The sequence below is a fragment of the Rhinolophus ferrumequinum genome, chromosome 22, assembly GCF_004115265.2.
Source record: "Rhinolophus ferrumequinum isolate MPI-CBG mRhiFer1 chromosome 22, mRhiFer1_v1.p, whole genome shotgun sequence".
Classification (NCBI taxonomy): Eukaryota; Metazoa; Chordata; class Mammalia; order Chiroptera; family Rhinolophidae; genus Rhinolophus; species Rhinolophus ferrumequinum.
In genome coordinates this window covers 1182398-1199896 of record NC_046305.1, presented here as the reverse complement: position 1 = coordinate 1199896, position 17499 = coordinate 1182398, and the positions used below count along the sequence as shown (strand labels likewise).

The 17499-nt window shown below is 60.7% G+C and overlaps 1 protein-coding gene across 1 annotated transcript; it reads left to right on the top strand.

Moving 5' to 3' along the window:
• The first annotated feature begins 528 nt into the window (after positions 1-528).
• Positions 529-17236, top strand: INSRR (insulin receptor related receptor). Its single transcript, XM_033091994.1, has 24 exons — positions 529-630; positions 2097-2239; positions 5219-5770; positions 7240-7543; positions 7621-7763; positions 7974-8118; positions 8590-8804; positions 9032-9158; positions 10530-10768; positions 11085-11252; positions 11346-11541; positions 11701-11742; positions 11813-12033; positions 12828-12964; positions 13048-13210; positions 13363-13468; positions 14139-14191; positions 14353-14582; positions 15012-15122; positions 15262-15421; positions 15651-15780; positions 15863-16018; positions 16258-16666; positions 16709-17236. Exons 2-23 carry the CDS (start codon positions 2155-2157, stop codon positions 16499-16501), a joined length of 3927 nt encoding a protein of 1308 aa, XP_032947885.1. The 5' UTR covers positions 529-630; positions 2097-2154; the 3' UTR covers positions 16502-16666; positions 16709-17236.
• The last annotated feature ends 263 nt before the right edge of the window (positions 17237-17499 follow it).

Below are 17499 nucleotides of genomic sequence, written 5' to 3'. Positions count from 1 at the left end.
CCGGGCCTCCCCCGACACGTGCGCGGGGCGGTGTTAATGACCCAGTCGCCAGGAAAGGGCGGAGCCATCGGCCCCGCCCCGCCCCGCCCCGCCCCCTCTGGTTCCCACGTCTCCCCCACCGCTCCTAAGCCCCCGACTCGGCCCCCACCCCTTTCGGGGGCCCCCGCGCCAGCCTTCTCCCCCAAGATGCCCCCCAGCTCCGGGAGACGCGGGGGCGCGGCCGCGGAACGCCTCAGAGGTGTCTGCTGGGTGGAGGAGAGGGGAAGTTGATACGCTATTTTTCCCAGCCTAAAGCAGCTGCATTTAGGGGGGAGGGGAGGTGATGGAGCCGGGAAAGGTTGCGGTCCTGGTCACCCCAGCCAGCCCCCGGCTTCCGATCTCCCTCCTCAGGGCGCGCGTGCCGGAGCGACTGTGCAGTGTCACTTGGATAAATTAGGTGTAACACTCTCAAAACCCTACAAAGAAAAGGGAAGGGACCCAAAGAAAACCAAACGCAGGACCTGGGGAAGGAAAACTCAGAAGAGGCAGAGAAGGAAAGTGTCTCCCAGAGCTGGAGAGGGGCGACCGGGGAGCCGACACGCCGACTTCCTGGAGAGGCCACAGGGTGGCGCCAGAAGCCCGCGAGCAAAGGTGCGAGCTCGGCCGGGGTCGGGTGGGTGGGGGCGCGGCCTGCAGCGCCCACTGCGCGCCTCGCCACCCATCATCAGCCCCCGAACCCGGCCGGCCAGCACTGGCCCCCTGGCCGGGTAGGGCCAAGCCGGGCCGCGCGGGCATCGATCGCCGCCCTGACAAGAGCATCGATTTCTGCGCGGAGAAATTAATAGGTCTTCTCTTAGCTCCTTGGATGCGGGAGCGGCCGGCGGGTGGAGCTGGGACCGGTCGGTTCTAGGGGGCCGCGCACCCGGAAAGCCCCGGGATTCCCAGAACCCAGGGAGCCACAGGATAAGTCCCAGCCCCTGACAGCCCCTTTGTGGCTACAGCGGCCCGACTGTGTCAAGCCGGGGAGATGGGGAGAAAAAGGGGCCCTGAAGGAAGGACTCAGGAAAGGGGGGCAAACAAGGGCCCCACGGAGAGAGCCGCGTGCTGCTCGCCTCTCCGCCAGGCCCAGCACAGATGTGCTCCAGTTCCCTGAGGCAGGGACGGACAGACAGACCAAGCCAACCCAGAAGCCTGAATTCAGGAAGGTGGCCGGACAGAGGTGGGTCCCCACAGGGTGATGGCCCTCTCCGAAGGGATATTGGTCGGAACCAAGGGACTTGGCTGGGACGGGAGTGGTGGCCTCCTGGGCTCCCAGAAGCCACGGGCTTGAATATTCAGCAGACACAAGTCACGTTCCCGCCAGGTTTCAACAAGCTCGCTCTGCCGGTCAAGGCTGCCAGAAGTTACCCCGCAGGTGTCAAGGTACCAGTGGCAGAACCTAGAACCACCCCTCCCCAGGGGACCCGACAGCCCGCCGCGCTTCTGGCCGTGCAGCCCTGCCTGGGAGAAGTCTGCAGGGCGGGGGCGGGGGAGCTCAGATCTTGGTCTAGCACCCCCCTGCATTTTGGCCTTATTTCCCCAACAGACCTGTTCCCCCCTCAGTTGTCAGGCTAAATATTTTGGTTTAGCGGGAGGGGCGGAGAGAGCCGAGAGGTCCCAGCAAACCAATCCGTTTGGGCTGGGGGCGGGGAGGGCGGGAGCAGGGCGAGGCCCCTGCACGCGCCCGAGGACTCGCAGCCTGCGCGGCCAGCGGGCTTGGGAGCCGAGCGTGCCCCCAGGGATCCGGGGAGACTCTCCAGCGCGCCCCAGGACCCCCGCTACTCTCCTTGGCACGGCAAGCTCCCTGGGCTTCTCTCTGCCCTTGGGCTGGCCGGCCTTTTGGATCGCCTTTTGCTCTGCACCCGGTGTGACTTTCTCCCCCGGGGGTCCTCTCTAGTCTTTCCCTGTTGTTCTCTGCATCTCTGTCCTCATCTTTCTGTCTCCAGCTGCTTGTCACTGTCTGTCTCTGTGGCTGTCACTCCTTTTTCCTGTCTCCTGCCACCTATGTGTGGGATTCCTTGTAGCTCGGTCCCTACCCTCCCCCTCTCCTCTGAAGCCTGTGTCTCTGTATCTCTTAGGGCCAGTCAGACCGTTCCGCTCCCCGGAGCCATCTGGAGGAGAGCCAGCACTGAGGCAATGGCAGTGCCCAGTCTGTGGCCGTGGGTGGCATGCCTGCTTGTGGTCCTCCTGTCCCTGGGACTTGGCCTGGACACACTGGAGGGTGAGTCCCCGGCACTCTCCTGGAGCCGCGTCTCCCTCCCTGCCAGCTGGGAAGCCAAACTGAGCTTCCAGCCAGGACACAACTATTGCGGTGTGAAGGACTTCCCCAGAAAGAGCAGTTAGCTCCCCACATGAGGGTGTTTTCCTCTCAGTTCCCTGGGAGGTGAGAAGGACCTTGAAACAGAGGGACAAATAGATACCCTCCATTCCCAACCCCGCTGGTGAAACTGGGACGCGAACCAAGATGAGGGGAGAGAGTCTGAGAAGTCATTTCCAGGGCCCCTGAGTGGGAGGGGGCAGCGATGGGATGGGGTGGGTAGCTGAAAACTGGGCGCTTTAAGTAACTGAACCCATTGTGCAGACAGGAGACTGAGGCTCAGAAAATTGAGAGGTAAAGCTGGACTGAGGTCCTGAGCTCCTGCCTCCAGGGCCCATTCAGTGGCGTGGGGGCTGCTTTTCTCTCATGCCCCAGGCTAGACAATTCCCATGTGTAGGGCTGAGGGCGGAGGGGGGGAACCATGTGGATTAAGTGGCCCTCACGAGGGTGCTGGGGGGCTTGGCTGGGAGAGGGGAAAAAGCTGAGGGTGGAAGATTCAAAAAAGGATTAAGAAATGTCCCCTTCCCCGATCCTACCCTTCCCTTCTGGACTGATGGGGGCTCAGGCACCCAGTGCTGTGTGCCTGCCTGAGAAGTTCCCCTGATGTCCTCAGACTGGGGGCCTCCAGTCTCCTCTTCCTACCGAGATAGGGATGATGCAAATGTATTGGGGTAGGGGTCCCCCAAGAGTGCTAGTCACAGAGGCACTGCCTTCAAGGCATAGACCCTCCCCCGCAGGGCTCTGCTCCTCCACTGCTGTGCAGGGCCTGACACAAGATGCCAGCCAGCAGCCCGGTTGTCAGGGACAGGAGCACGTCCCTCGGGTTGGTGTTTGGTCAGGGGACACAGATGTCCCATTCCCAGTGCGGCTCTGCCCAGGGCCATGTCCTAGGCGAGACAGACAGGGGTTAATCTGAGAAGGTCGAAGACTTGTTTTTCCAAATGAGTCTCATCAGGGGAGCCCTAGAGAGGCAGGGGGCATGATGGGAAGTGGCACGTGAGCGCCTGAGAACCCCCCATCTGCCTCGCAGAGCCTGATTGGCCCTCGCCTGGAGGGGTACAAGTGTTTTCTCCTTCTCTCTCCCTCTTGTGTGTGGCGTCTGTGTCTGCCTGTGCTCAGACACACACACTCACAGGGCAGAGCCAAGCTCAGGGGCAGGGAGTGACAGCAGGGAGGTGTGAAGTGAGTCCCAGAGAGCAGGCAGGGCCTGCCCACCCACTTCTTAACCCTCAGGGGATGGGCCAGCGTCTGTGGGACACGATGATGCTGCTGAGAGCAAGGGAGGGAGGGAGGGGGGAGAGGTGGGAGAGGTCAGCCAGACGGACGTGAATTGTGGGCGTCTTCCCTAGTGGGGAGCCATGGTAGGTATCCTGGGAGCAAGCGAGCAGAGGGAGCAGATATCACCCCTCTTAGGGTCCTAGGTGCCTGGGAGAGAAAGGGAAGTAGGGCTGGGGCCCTGGGTCTGAAGAAGCCAGACATACCCGGGTCCCCCAAAAGGAGTGGACTTGGAACCTAGATGTCCATCAATTTATCTCAGGGTCCCTGAGTGCCCGGGGCTCCCAGCACTGAACAGGCAGTTGGGGATGCAGAGCTGACTAACTAGGACCCTGCCCTCAGGCGATGCCCTCCTTGGAGGAGGTGACTGGGATACAGACAGCAATACACCGGCAGTGCCCAGGTGTCCTGGGGTGGGTGCCCAGCCTGAAGGGGTCACAGAGTCAGGGAAGGGGGGGCTTGACCCGAAGCCTGCAGGACAAGAGCTGAGGGTGTTAGCAGGGTGAGGAACTCTCCCAAGGCTGGAGATATTACTGGGGACCAGTTTAACAACACCCCAAATCTCAGGCTTGGGGATTTAAACTTGAACTTTTGGCAGTCGGGAGCCATGGAATGTCCCTTTGAGTAAACAAGTGCAGGGACCAGGCATCGAGTTCCCTTAGGTCTGGGAGAGAAATGGGGTATATGAAACTCAGACTACTGCTCCCCAGTCACAGAATTCTCTCATTCATTCAATCATTCATTCATTCATTCAATATTTATTGAGTGCCAAGTTTGTGCCGGGCACGATACTAGGTACCAAGGATACACAGACCCCTGCCCTCTGGAGCTTACACTAAACAAACTAAATAAATGACATATTAGCCAGTTTTAAGAATTATGGAGAAAAATTAAGCAGGAAGGGGATAGGGAGTGTCACAATTTGAAATTGGATGGTCAGAGAAGGCCTCCTTTGGGAAGGTAACACTGGAGCAAAGACATAAGGGGGTGAGAGAGCCATTTAGAGGGGAGAGTGTTCTAGCCTGAGGGAACAGAAAGTGCAGACCCCAGAGCAGAAGTGGCTGGCTTGTTTGAGTACCAGTACATCAGTCAGTGTGGCTGAAGAAGAGAGAGAAAGAGACAGAGAGAGAGAGAGAGAGAGAGAGAGAGACGCCAAGGCCTGCTAGACTGTGGTAAGGACCGTGGCTTTTAATTAGTGACATGGGGGCCAAGGAGGCGTTTTGGGCAGTGGGGGGCACATGATCCAGCTTGTGCTTGGAGAAGCTCACTCTGGCTGTAGAGTGGAGAACAGACCAAAGGGGGGCACAGGCTGGAAGAGGAGAGACCATTTGGGAGGCTACTGTAGGTCCAAGAGAGGATGGTGACAACCACCGTGGAGGGGGTGACATAGCCCCCAGGGTGTCAGGATGGCTTTAGACCTAGGGTGGACTGCAGGAATAAAGTATGGGGGGGGAGGGCTTTGGGAGGCTCATCTGGGAGAGCCCCCTCAAGCTCCCGGAGAGGGGCAGCCCAAGCCCTCAGCAGAGCCGGGCTCCCTCCAAAGCCGCCAGGGCGGAGGGCGTGCTTGGCCCCAGCTGCACTGACCGCTGCCTGCCCCTGTGCCCACAGTGTGTCCCAGCCTGGACATCCGCTCAGATGTGGCCGAGCTGCGGGGGCTGGAGAACTGCAGCGTGGTGGAGGGTCACCTGCAGATCCTGCTCATGTTCACGGCCACAGGTGAGGACTTCCGCGGCCTCAGCTTCCCACGCCTCACTCAAGTCACTGAGTACCTGCTGCTCTTCCGTGTCTATGGCCTGGAGAGCCTGCGGGACCTCTTCCCCAACCTGGCAGTCATCCGTGGCGCCCGCCTCTTCCTGGGCTACTCGCTGGTCATCTTTGAGATGCCACACCTGCGGGACGTGGGGCTGCCGGCACTGGGGGCCGTGCTGCGTGGGGCTGTGCGCGTGGAGAAGAACCAGGAGCTCTGCCACCTCTCCACCATTGACTGGGGCCTGCTGCAGCCGTCACCGGGTGCCAACCACATCGTGGGCAACAAGCTGGGTGAAGAGTGTGCTGACGTGTGCCCTGGCGTGCTGGGCGCCACTGGCGAGCCCTGTGCCAGGACCACCTTCGGCGGGCACACAGACTACAGGTGCTGGACCTCCAGCCACTGCCAGAGAGGTGGGCCCTGGCACAGCACACAGTTGGGGGGATAAGGGGCAGGGCCAGGCCACGCTGGGTGCCCACGGGAGGCTGTGGATCGCTACTTGGCTGCCACTGTTTATTTTAATCCTCACTCCTCGTATGAGGCAGGTACCCTTGTTCTGCAGATGAGGAAACAGGCTCAGAAAAGGTAAACAACTGATGTAGCATGAGACTGTCCAGACGTAGGCACAAGATGGCGTCAGGGAGTCACGGAGAGAGGAAAGCACAGGTACCAGGTGGCCATGGCGGGGATACAGGCAGCAGCACAAGAAGCAGGATGGGCTGGAGCTTAAGTATATGGCCCGGGTTCGAACCTCAGCCCTACTCCTTGCTGGCTACGTCCTTTTGGCCTATCTGTGCCTCAGTTTCCTCATCTGTGAAATGCTCAGGGGGAATGAGCTAGTCTGTAAAGCATTAGAGCAGTGCCTGGCCGTGGTGGCCGTTCTGTTCCCAGTAAAAGTAGCCACGGGACAGGTGACCCAGGGTAGGCTGGCAGCAGCATTGTCATGGGAGGTTGGGAGCTGAAGAGAAGAAAGGAGGAGGTGACAGATGAAGGACAGGTGAGGACAAATACAAGAGGTGGGATCTTCTTTAGGAAGTTAGGTGCATGAAGAAGAAACAGAAGGAAGGGAAAGCAGAAAGGGGGAATGGAATAAGGAGGGTGTGGTGGGAGGAGGGGAAGAGAAAGCTCTGGGGGTGGGAAGGAAGAGCTTTCTGTGGCCTGGAGCAGATCTGGGGTCCCCAACCCGGGGCTCTTTCCGCACAGCTCCTGGAGACCAGCTCCCCTCACCCCGGCTCAGTGTCAGGGCAGGAGAGTAACCAGATCCCTGCTGTATCCTGCGGGCCGGCCTCCCCATGACTGCCGTTTGCTGTAAACACAGCTGCCACACGGCCTCTCTGTGTACAGTGTCAACACGCCCTGGCTGACCCCACCACAGGCAGGCTCCCACAGACATTCAGCTGCCACTGTGCAGAGTGCCCAGGCCACTGGGCCCCGGGCCCAAACCCACCCACTGCTGCTTGGGGCTGCCCCCTGCACAGGAAGGAGGTGTGGGGGGTGAGGGCGGGGTGAAGTGACCAGTGGTAGCCCCTCCTTCCACGCACTCGCAGACCCACCTTGCCCTGGGACTAGCTGTCAGGGGATACTGGCTGGCACCGTGCCCAGGGATGGCCTGGGCAGCAGGCCTAGACAGGACAGCAGGCCAGGGAGCAGCGGCCCTGATGGACAAGGTCACTGTTCTGTCCTGAATTCTGACACCCCTGACTGGGCACTGTGCGGGGTGGGGAGCCACAGAGGGGCTCAGGAGCCCCTGTCTGAGGAAGAGTGGGACACCAGTGTCATCTGAATCGGAGGGATGGGTTTGGACCAAGCCTCACCCCAGGAGGAAGGGGTGGGGCCAGGACCGAGGAGGCGCGGATATAGCCTCACACAGCCCCACCCACAGTGTGCCCCTGTCCACGCGGGCTGGCCTGCACAGCGGGGGGCGAGTGCTGCCACGCGGAATGCCTGGGGGGCTGCAGCCTGCCGGAGGACCCCCGCGCCTGCGTCGCCTGCCGCCACTTCTACTTCCAGGGCGCCTGCCACCAGGCCTGCCCCGTGGGCACCTACCAGCACGAGTCCTGGCGCTGCGTCACGGCGGAGCGCTGCGCCAGCCTGCACTCTGTGCCTGGCCGCGCCTCCACCTTTGGCATCCACCAGGGCAGTTGCCTTGCCCAGTGCCCGCCAGGCTTCACCCGCAATGGCAGCAGGTGAGTGTCGGGCGGGTGGGGGGTCACCCCTGGAGTAGTCCAGCGCTCATGCCACACCCTCTGATTGCCCCTACCAGCATCTTCTGCCACAAGTGTGAGGGGCTGTGCCCCAAAGAGTGTAAAGTGGGCACCAAAACCATCGACTCCGTCCAGGTGGCACAAGATCTGGTGGGCTGCACCCACGTGGAGGGGAGCCTCATCCTCAATCTTCGCCAGGGTTGTGAGTACCCTCCTGGGGCCACACCTCTCCTCCTGGGGCCACGCCCTCCCTCCCGGCTACGCCCCTTACAATGGCCCAGCTAAAGCAGCACTTTGCATTCCATGAGGTTCCAGCCTGAGGACCCCCTTCCCTGGATCCCTTTCAGCCCCGCACCCTCTGGACCCACCACGTTTCCTGCCCCTGCTCCAGCCCTGTCTTCCCCATCCCCAGACAACCTGGAGCAGGAGCTGCAGCACAGCCTGGGGCTGGTAGAGACCATCACTGGCTTCCTCAAAATCAAGCACTCCTTTGCCCTCGTGTCCCTGGGCTTTTTCAAGAACCTCAAACTAATCCGGGGAGACGCCATGGTGGATGGGTAAGGGGTCAGAAACGGGTCTCTGACCAGTTCCCTCTCTCACATCTTCTCCCCAAAATAGTGGTGAAGAGCATAGGCTCTGGAACCAGCTCTGCTACTCACTAGCTGTATGACTCTGGGTAGGCTACTTAACTTCTCTGGTTCTCACTTTTCTCCTCTGAAAAATGGGGTGAAGGTAACATTACTATTTCTGAGGATTTGTGAATATCACTTAAGTTGTTACTTAAGGCGGGGGCTGGAATGCAGTGCACGCCATATAAACTACACTCACGTGTAACTCTCAGTAGCTTGGCCATAACTGCTATCATCTCGGCTGCAGAGCAAGACTGCCTGGGTTTGAAACCCGTTCCTACCACCTACCAGTCGAGGCCTACCCTTAATGCGGCCAGGATGTCTCAAAATAAAGAGAATGTTTTAAATCGCCACCCCCGCCCCCACCTCCTCTGTGAAGCAGATCCTCTCTGCCCCCAGGAACTACACTGTGTACGTGTTAGACAACCAGAACCTTCAGCAGCTGGGGTCCTGGGTGGCCCCCGGGCTCACCATTCCCGTGGGCAAGATCTACTTCGCCTTCAACCCACGCCTCTGCTTGGAGCACATTTACCGCTTGGAGGAGGTGACCGGCACGCGGGGGCGACAAAACAAGGCGGAGATCAACCCCCGCACCAACGGAGATCGCGCCGCCTGTGAGGCCCAGACCCCAACCCCGAGGGGCGAGCACACGACCCCAAGAAATACCCAGACACGCACCCGGGTGGGAGGGGGCGCGTGGAAGGGACAGTGTGATAAGTTCTCTTCGGGAGCCGCGTTGGGGGTGGGATGCCGCCGGGTCAGGGTGGGGTCTTGAAAGCAGGCTGCTTGAGCGAGTGACCAACGCGGTGGAGAGCAGGTGTTCGCCCCTCGCCCCGCCCAGGCCAGACTCGCACCCTGCGCTTCGTGTCCAACGTGACCGAGGCAGACCGCATCTTGTTGCGCTGGGAGCGCTACGAGCCACTGGAGGCTCGCGACCTACTCAGTTTCATCGTGTACTACAAGGAGTCGTGAGTACCCGGGGCGGGGCCAGAACGGGGCGGGGCCAGAACGGGGCGGGGCCAGAACGGGGCGGGGCCAGAACGGGGCGGGGCCAGAACGGGGCGGGGCCAGAACGGGGCGGGGCCAGAACGGGGCGGGGTCATCCCGACCGCCGGCAGGTGAGGGCGAACGCAGGCCCGCGGGGCTGTGGACAGCCAGGAAGCCAGGATCGCCAAGTGACACTCCCGTGTAGGGCCCACGTGTGGCTCTCTCCCCTCACCTTTCTCATCCCTCCGTGCCTCATTTTCACCTCACCCAGTGAGATGGAGAGGGCAGCCAGGACTTCTGAGAGCCGGGGAGGCGCCCCGCTGGGAAGGCTTGGATAATTAAGCTTCGATTCACTGTGCTGACCACACGCTCCTGCCCCAGCGGCGGTCTGGGGAGTGCCCGCTAATTTGGCCAGTTTTATGTGCTGCTTGGCCAGCATTTCATTAGCGCCTGAGGAAGGGAGAGAGCAGGGGACAGCCAAGGACAGGCTGCCCTCTTCTTTGGAGAGTGTACTGATCAAAGTAGGAAGGACAGTGCTGAGACCCCAGGAAGGACTGGCTGGGAATCAAAAATAGAAATCCTTGGAGGAGAGAGATGGATTTGGGAGGGCAGGGTGAGCAGTACTCATCCTCTCCAGTAGGTAGAAGATGGGAGCCACCTGGCTTGGAAGCGTTTCCCATGAACTTGAGAGGTCTCAGTTGTTTGCTCACCAGCACAGGGCCTGGCCTGGGAGGAAGAGAGGGAGGCCAGCGGTGGGAGGCCCGCTCAGATGCCAGGGCTCTCCTAGGTCAGTGGTGGGTGAAGGTCTCTAGCATGGGGAGCTGGGGGGTTTGTTAAGTGGGATTCCTGGGCCTCACCCCCACAGGTTCTGAGTCAGGCCTGGGTAGGGCATGTGAATCTGCTTTTCTAACGAGCTCCCCAGGTAATGCTGAACTCCTGGTCCCTGGACCACACTTGGAGGAGCGCTAACATGAATTGCGATGCAAATGCCCCTCCCACCTTGTGCAGTTGACCTCCTGCACACCTGTACCCCGCTGCCTCTGGGCTCAAAGGGCAGAGAATGTAGAGGTGCTTCAGGAAGCTCCCTACCGTCACCGCCTTGTAGTGTGCCCGTGACTGTGCCCCCCCCCAGGCACACACTGTGGGTCCTGCCTCCATCCCAGCTCTGAGCAGACCCACTCAGTGAGCGTGAGCGTCACATGCCACACGGCACGTGCCCCAAAGGGCTGAGCCACGCCTGCTCCTGGACACCTTCGTGCATACTGGACAGTCTTGGGGTGACTCAGAGGGGGGCTGCTAGACAGTGCGGGTGGGACTGAGCCTGTCCTCAGTCCCAGTGCTGGGGTCTCCAGCCCATTCCAGAACACCACGGAGCACGTTGGTCCAGATGCCTGCGGGACCCAGAGCTGGAACCTGCTGGACGTGGAGCTGCCCCTAAGCCGCAACCAGGAGCCAGGAGTGATCCTAGCGCCCCTCAAACCCTGGACACAGTACGCAGTGTTTGTGCGGGCCATCACGCTGACCACTGCTGAGGACAGCCCCCACCAAGGAGCCCAGAGTCCCATCATCTACCTCAGAACCCTGCCTGCAGGTAGGCCTGCGTCCTAGAGCGAATGGGGGAACCAGGCACCAGGAATAAAGAAGCTGGGTCACTGAACACCTGGCCCCTAGAGGCTGGGAGGCCAGACACCTGAGTCCTCGAAAGAACAGGGGGCATTCGCCTGGGCCCTGGGGAGGCTGTGGTGGGAGAGTGCAGGGGGAATAACAGCCAATTCGGGGACATTTGGGGGACACGGGAAGCACAAAATGCTGAGTTCGAGGAAGGTGAGGTTCACAGTCGCCTATTCCTAGTGCCCAGAGAGAGGGGGATGGGCGGCCCCTCAGTTGCACTCCACTCACACCCCCAGCGCCCACGGTGCCCCAGGACGTGATCTCCACGTCGAACTCCTCCTCTCACTTGCTGGTGCGCTGGAAGCCACCGACCCAGCGCAACGGGAACCTCACCTACTACCTGGTGCTGTGGCAGCGTCTGGCGGAGGACGGCGACCTTTACCTCAATGACTATTGCCACCGCGGTGCGCGCAGGGACGAGGCGCGGGTCGGGGGGTTAGGGCGCCAGGCCGCGGGCGCTGCCAGGCTAACCACTTCCCTCCCCGCCGCCGCGCCAGGCCTGCGGCTGCCCACCAGCAACAACGACCCCCGCTTCGACCGCGAAGACGGGGAACTCGAGGCGGAGATGGAGCCCGGCTGCTGCCCTTGCCAGCACCCACCTCCGGGGCAGGTCCTGCCACCGCTGGAGGCGCAAGAGGCCTCGTTCCAGAAGAAGTTCGAAAACTTTCTGCACAACGCCATCACGATCCCCAAGTGCGGCTCGGCCTGCGCCGGGGCGGGCCGGCTGGGCATGTTTTGCTGCGAGGGTGGGGTTTGTGGGCGGGGCCTGGTTGTGGGTGGGTTTGGAAGTGGAGCGCTGCTGTGGGGGTCTTGTCCGGTCAGGAGTGACCCGGCCCTCCCTGGTCTCCCCAGATCCCCTTGGAAGGTGACGTCCATCAATAAGAGCCCTCAAAGGTGAGCGGGGCGGGGCCAAGGTGGAGGGGTGTGGCTGGGGGGGCTTGGCTCTGACTCGCGCCCTCTCCAGGGACTCTGGGAGGCACCGCCGCGCTGCAGGGGCCCTCCGACTTGGGGAGAACAGCTCAGACTTCGAGATTCAGGAGGACAAAGTGCCCCGAGAGCGAGCGGTGTTAAGCGGCCTGCGCCACTTCACGGAATACCGGATTGACATCCATGCCTGCAACCACGCGGCACACACCGTGGGCTGCAGCGCCGCCACGTTTGTCTTCGCGCGCACCATGCCCCACAGTAAGCGAGCCGCGCTCCTTCTACCACCGCCACCGACCCCAAGACGCTGCCCAATCAGTTCTCCAACTAGCAAGTCGGACCTCCTGCTAACCCAGGGCCTCGCTTTGCTCGCCCCTCCCAGGCCCCATAGTCTCAGAGTTTCTTCAGACCTCCAGTTTAGCTTTCTTGGGTGTGAACGTGAGGTGAGAAGAAATATGAAAGGGATCCGTTCTGAGACAAATGCGTGATGAGGCGATTTTTGTCATCATGTGACCATCGCAGAGGCCCTCACACACACCCAGGTGGTGTGACCTACTCCACACCAGGCCACGCGTGCGGTGTGGCCTATTGCTCTTGGGCTACAAGCCTGTACAGCAGGTCACTATCCAAAACAACATGAGATTAAACCAAGCGCAAGAGAAAATGATGAAATCAAAACAGGTATATAGGAGATGCATGAGCTGCTGCTGTAACACAGCACAGTTTACAGTAAACATATTTTATAAGTAGAAATAATGATTAAAAAGTACAGTGTAGTAAACACATAAACCAGTAACACTTGTTCATTACCAAGTATTACGTGCTGTACATGACTGTGTGTGCTGTACTTTATACAATGGGCAGTGCGTAAGTCTGTCTGCACAGCGTCACCAGGCCCGTGTCAGGATGGGTATGTGGTCACTGGGCGACAGGAAGTTTCCAGCTCAGTACAGTCTTATGGGAGCACCGTTGTACATGCGGTCCATGACTGACAGAAACGCCACGTGTGGCACATGATTGTACTTGTGGCGGCTGCCTTATGCCCTCTTCCACAGGAGAGGCTGATGGTATCCCAGGGAAGGTGGCCTGGGAGGCGGCCAGCAAGAGCAGTGTCCTTCTGCGCTGGCTTGAGCCATCGGACCCTAATGGACTCATCCTCAAGTACGAAATCAAGTACCGCCGCCTGGGAGAGGTAGGCACCCCAGAAATGCCCTGACCCAGCCCCAATCTGTGCCCCTGTCCTCTTCCCAGCCAGCTGTTCTGTGTTGCCCTCAGGAGGCCACAGTGCTGTGTGTGTCCCGCCTTCGATATGCCAAGTTTGGGGGTGTTCACCTGGCCCTGCTGCCCCCTGGAAACTACTCTGCCAGAGTGCGAGCCACCTCGCTGGCTGGCAACGGCTCCTGGACGGAGAGTGTCGCTTTCTACATCCCTGGGCCAGGTACTCACAGCCTCTGTCCCAGGACCTGTCCTCCCAAACAGCCCCACCCAGGTCTGCAGCCACATCTCCCACTGTGGAAAGAGAAGAGTCCTCTGCCCTCTGACTTCTCCATCTTTGCTCCCCCCCTGCTGCCCTTGTCCTCTGACCACCAGAGGAGGAAGACTCCGGGGGACTGCACGTCCTTCTCACTGTCACCCCCGTGGGGCTCATGTTGCTCATCATCCTTGCTGCCCTCGGTTTCTTCTATAGCAAGAAGAGGTGAGGACATGTCCCACTGGTTCCCAGCCCCCTTCTCCCCCTGCGCCCTTGGCATGAGGTCAGTGCAGTCAGCAGGTGGTAGATGAGATGGCAGAAAGGATTTCCTTAGAAGCAGTGACTCAGCCCTGGGTGGGAGTATACGGGAAGCGTACCTTCTTGTTAGGGTGACCAACTTGTCACAGTTTGCCTGGGACTTCCCTGATTTAAGCAGTGAAAGGCCCACATCATGGGAACGCCCTCGGCCTGGGCACACTGGGCCCAGCGTCACCACACTCAGCCTGAGGGCTAATGCAGCTGACTCTCCCATAGCAGGGGGGACGCAGGAGACCTCAGGATGTGTCCTGGGGTGCTTGGTGCCAGGACCCCGCTGGGGCTGAAGACAAGAGGGAAATGGGGAGCACTCGGATTAGCTGGGTTCTAAGGACTAGCTGAGGAGGCAGAAGCCCCTCTACTCCTGTGCTTCCAATTCCCAGCCTGTCAGACCCCAAGTCCCAGGACTAAGACCAAGACCAGCTTGGGGAGTGCTTAGTGTTCCCAGGGGTCCCCCTGATCAGGGCAGCGCGTGTGGGCAGTTCTCCCCTCCTTCTTGCAATACCCTCGTCCTTGTTTGCCGACCTTGCTTCTTCCTCCTTGAGGACCCTTCCAGCCTGACCCCTCCCCCCCATTGCAGGAACAGCACCCTGTATGCTTCTGTGAATCCAGAGTACTTCAGCGCCTCTGACAGTAGGTCTGGAGGTGGGGGGACCGGTGGTGAGGAAAAGGGAGACAGGAGGGAGGAGAGGCACACTCCCAGGAGGCCTTTGGGAGTGGGCCTTCGCTGGGACCCAAGCCCTTCAGAGGAGAAGTCGGGGGTACCCTTACCTGGTGACCCCACCTCCTCTCAGTGTACGTCCCTGACGAGTGGGAGGTGCCTCGGGAGCAGATCTCCATAATCCGGGAACTGGGCCAGGGCTCTTTCGGGATGGTATACGAGGGGCTGGCACAAGGACTGGAGGCTGGAGAGGAGTCCACGCCCGTGGCCCTGAAGACAGTGAACGAGCTGGCCAGCCCGCGAGAACGCATTGAGTTCCTCAAGGAAGCCTCTGTCATGAAGGCGTTCAAGTGTCACCATGTGGTAAGAGAGGGTCAGTGGCATCGTCAGGGTCACAGGAGGGTGAAGGGCATGTGGTAAGAGGGATGAGAGAAGGGCGCCATCAAGGTCAGGGCTGGGACTGTGGGTAGGATCCTAACCGCGGCAAAGACCATGGTTGGGGCTAGTCAAACCAGGGTCACAGTCGGGTCATGGTAGACTCGGGGTGAGGGCTAAGGTCAGTCACGGCTGGGGGTCCAAATCCCTATTCGGATCATGACTGGGCCAATCCTAATGATTGGGATGACAGTCAGAAATGATCAAGGTCATGGATTAGGGTCATTGTTAGGTCAGGATTAGAGTTACTCTCACGGTTGGTATTGGGTCAGGTTGTGGTCACCGCAGGTCAAGGTTTTGGCCAGGGAAGTCAAGGGTAGCTGGGTGGACCTGCAACCAGGCTCTTTGTCCGTCCAGGTACGTCTCCTGGGTGTGGTGTCTCAGGGCCAGCCAACTCTGGTCATCATGGAGTTAATGACTCGTGGGGACCTCAAGAGCCATCTTCGATCTTTGCGGCCTGAAGCAGAGGTGAGGACGAGGACGGGGAAGCCTTCTGGGCCACGGGCTGGGGAGTTAGAGAAGACGCGGCATGGTTGTGGGGAGTGATCCTAGGGCAGGAGTCCTGCCTGTAGGTTCCTTCTTCGCCAGCCCCCTCTCCTGGCTCTAGAACAACCCTGGGCTCCCACGGCCAGCCCTGGGCGACATGATCCAGATGGCCGGTGAGATTGCAGATGGCATGGCCTACCTTGCTGCCAACAAGTTTGTGCACCGAGACCTGGCGGCCCGAAACTGCATGGTGTCCCAGGACCTCACCGTCAAGATCGGGGGTACACAGGGTGCCAGACGGGTGGGGGCAGCCTGAGGAGTCGAGCGACTCCCCCTAAGCTAGGCACCTGCTAGCCCCCACCCTGGATGCACATGTCCCCGTCCAAGTGCAGAGGGGCTGGAATGGGGCTCTTGGAGACTCTGGAGGTGGAGAACGTTGAAGAGGTACTCCTGAGGCAGGAGCTGCTGTGGGGCTCTGCGGCCCCTCAGCCTGTCCCCCTCACTTTCCAGACTTCGGGATGACTCGAGACGTGTATGAGACGGACTACTACCGCAAGGGCGGGAAAGGGCTGCTGCCTGTACGCTGGATGGCCCCCGAGTCCCTCAAAGATGGGATCTTTACCACCCACTCGGATGTCTGGTGGGGCCTGGCTGGAGCAGCGGCGGGGGCAGGGTCTCGGGACAGGCCTGGCGCACTCCCTCATGAAGGGCACTGGGCTCAGGCCCGCCTGCATGTCCTCCAGGTCCTTCGGCGTGGTGCTCTGGGAGATCGTGACCCTGGCTGAACAGCCCTACCAGGGTCTCTCCAATGAGCAGGTGCTCAAGTTTGTCATGGATGGCGGGGTCCTGGAGGAGCTCGAGAGCTGTCCCCTTCAGCTGTGAGTCACCCCACCTCCCCGTTTCTCACCCCTGCTCTGCCCACACCTGCCGTGGCGCCAGGGTCTGGCCCAGCTCCTCAAAGCTTCTACATCCACTGACCCCCAGTCCCAGCCCAATGCTAAGTCCCCACCACACGCTGGCCCATTTACTCCCTGGGCCCCACGCACACTGACAAACCCTCCTCTGGTGCAGGAGGCAGGGCTGTGGGCAGGAGCTGACCCCACCCCTCCCCCCACAGGCAGGAGCTGATGAGCCGCTGCTGGCAGCAGAACCCACGCCTGAGGCCAGCCTTCACCCACATCCTGGACAGCATACGGGAGGGGCTGCCAGCCTCCTTCCGTCACCGCTCCTTCTACTACAGCCCTGAGTGCCAGGGGACCCGGGCCTCTCTGCCACCCCCTGACGCAGAGCCCGACTCCCTGCCAACCCCAGAAGGGGCTTCCTCAGACCTCAGCCCCCCAAATGGGGCTGCAGGGCACTGAGGGACACCCCACTCCCTGGCTGATTGGCCTCCCACGGGCAGAGAGGAAGGGACCTGACCTTTGCAGCTGTGACATGTGCTCAGACAGGCCAGGGGTGGCCGAGGCTGGGGTAGAGAGCAGGGGCCGGGGAAGCGGGGCTGGTCTGAGCCGACTCACCTCAGGAAGGTCAAGTTCTCCCTCAGGAAGGTCAGGTTCTCCCTTAGAAAGGTCAAGTTCTCCCTCAGGAAGTCAGTGAGGCCCCAGCAGGGGGTGGGGACAAGGCCAGGACTTCCTGGCCCTCAGAGTGGGAGACCCTGTCAGCCTGTGTGCCCAGAGGCAGGGTCCAGGGAGCCCCACCCTCAGCCTGCAGGTCTCCTGTGGACGTCTGGGACCATCAGCACAGCACCCCTGAAGCCAGATGCAGAGGCAGAATCAGCCTGGAACCGTCTCTGTCCATGTCTGGGCTGCTGAGAATGGGGGTCCACATGGCTGCCCTCCTTGGCACTGCGTTTCTCCTCCCCCCCTCTGCCTCAGACCCAGCGGAGTGGAGCCCAGGGCCGTGTGAGCAGCTTCCCAGCCTGGCCATGCAGGCGCCCTCACTGCCTCCTCTCTTGCCATCCCAGGCACCTCCACGCTCGGTGCTCATCCTTCCTCCTCCCACCTCTCCTCCCCCATCCCTTGGAGTGAGTCGCCCCTGCTCCCCGTCTGGGCCCCTCGGTCTCCCCATCGCCCTGGGTTTTCCAGGCTTTAAGAGGCTTGCTTCCTCCTGCCCTCACACGGGTCCCCGCCCTACCTCTCAGGGGAAACCACAATAAATGCCCAAGTGTGTTTGTACCCTGGCCTGGTAGCCCATTATGTCTCCATCTCTGTGAGGTCAACACTGGCTGGACTTGATGAGGTGACCCTGAGGTGATGACACAGGACAACCTGCTGCTGTCCAGCGCCACCTCCTCAGGACCAGAGCAGCCAGGGTCTCCATGGTAGTGAGGCAGGACAGCCCTGCTGTTACCTGCACTCAA

Coding starts and splice junctions, on each gene's coding strand:
- INSRR (XM_033091994.1), top strand. CDS start 2,155: ATGGCAGTGCCCAGTCTGTGGCCGTGGGTGGCATGCCTGCTTGTGGTC. Junction 12,965..13,047: donor AGTACCGCCGCCTGGGAGAG/GTAGGCACCCCA, acceptor TGTTGCCCTCAG/GAGGCCACAGTGCTGTGTGT. Junction 15,781..15,862: donor ACCACCCACTCGGATGTCTG/GTGGGGCCTGGC, acceptor CACTGGGCTCAG/GCCCGCCTGCATGTCCTCCA.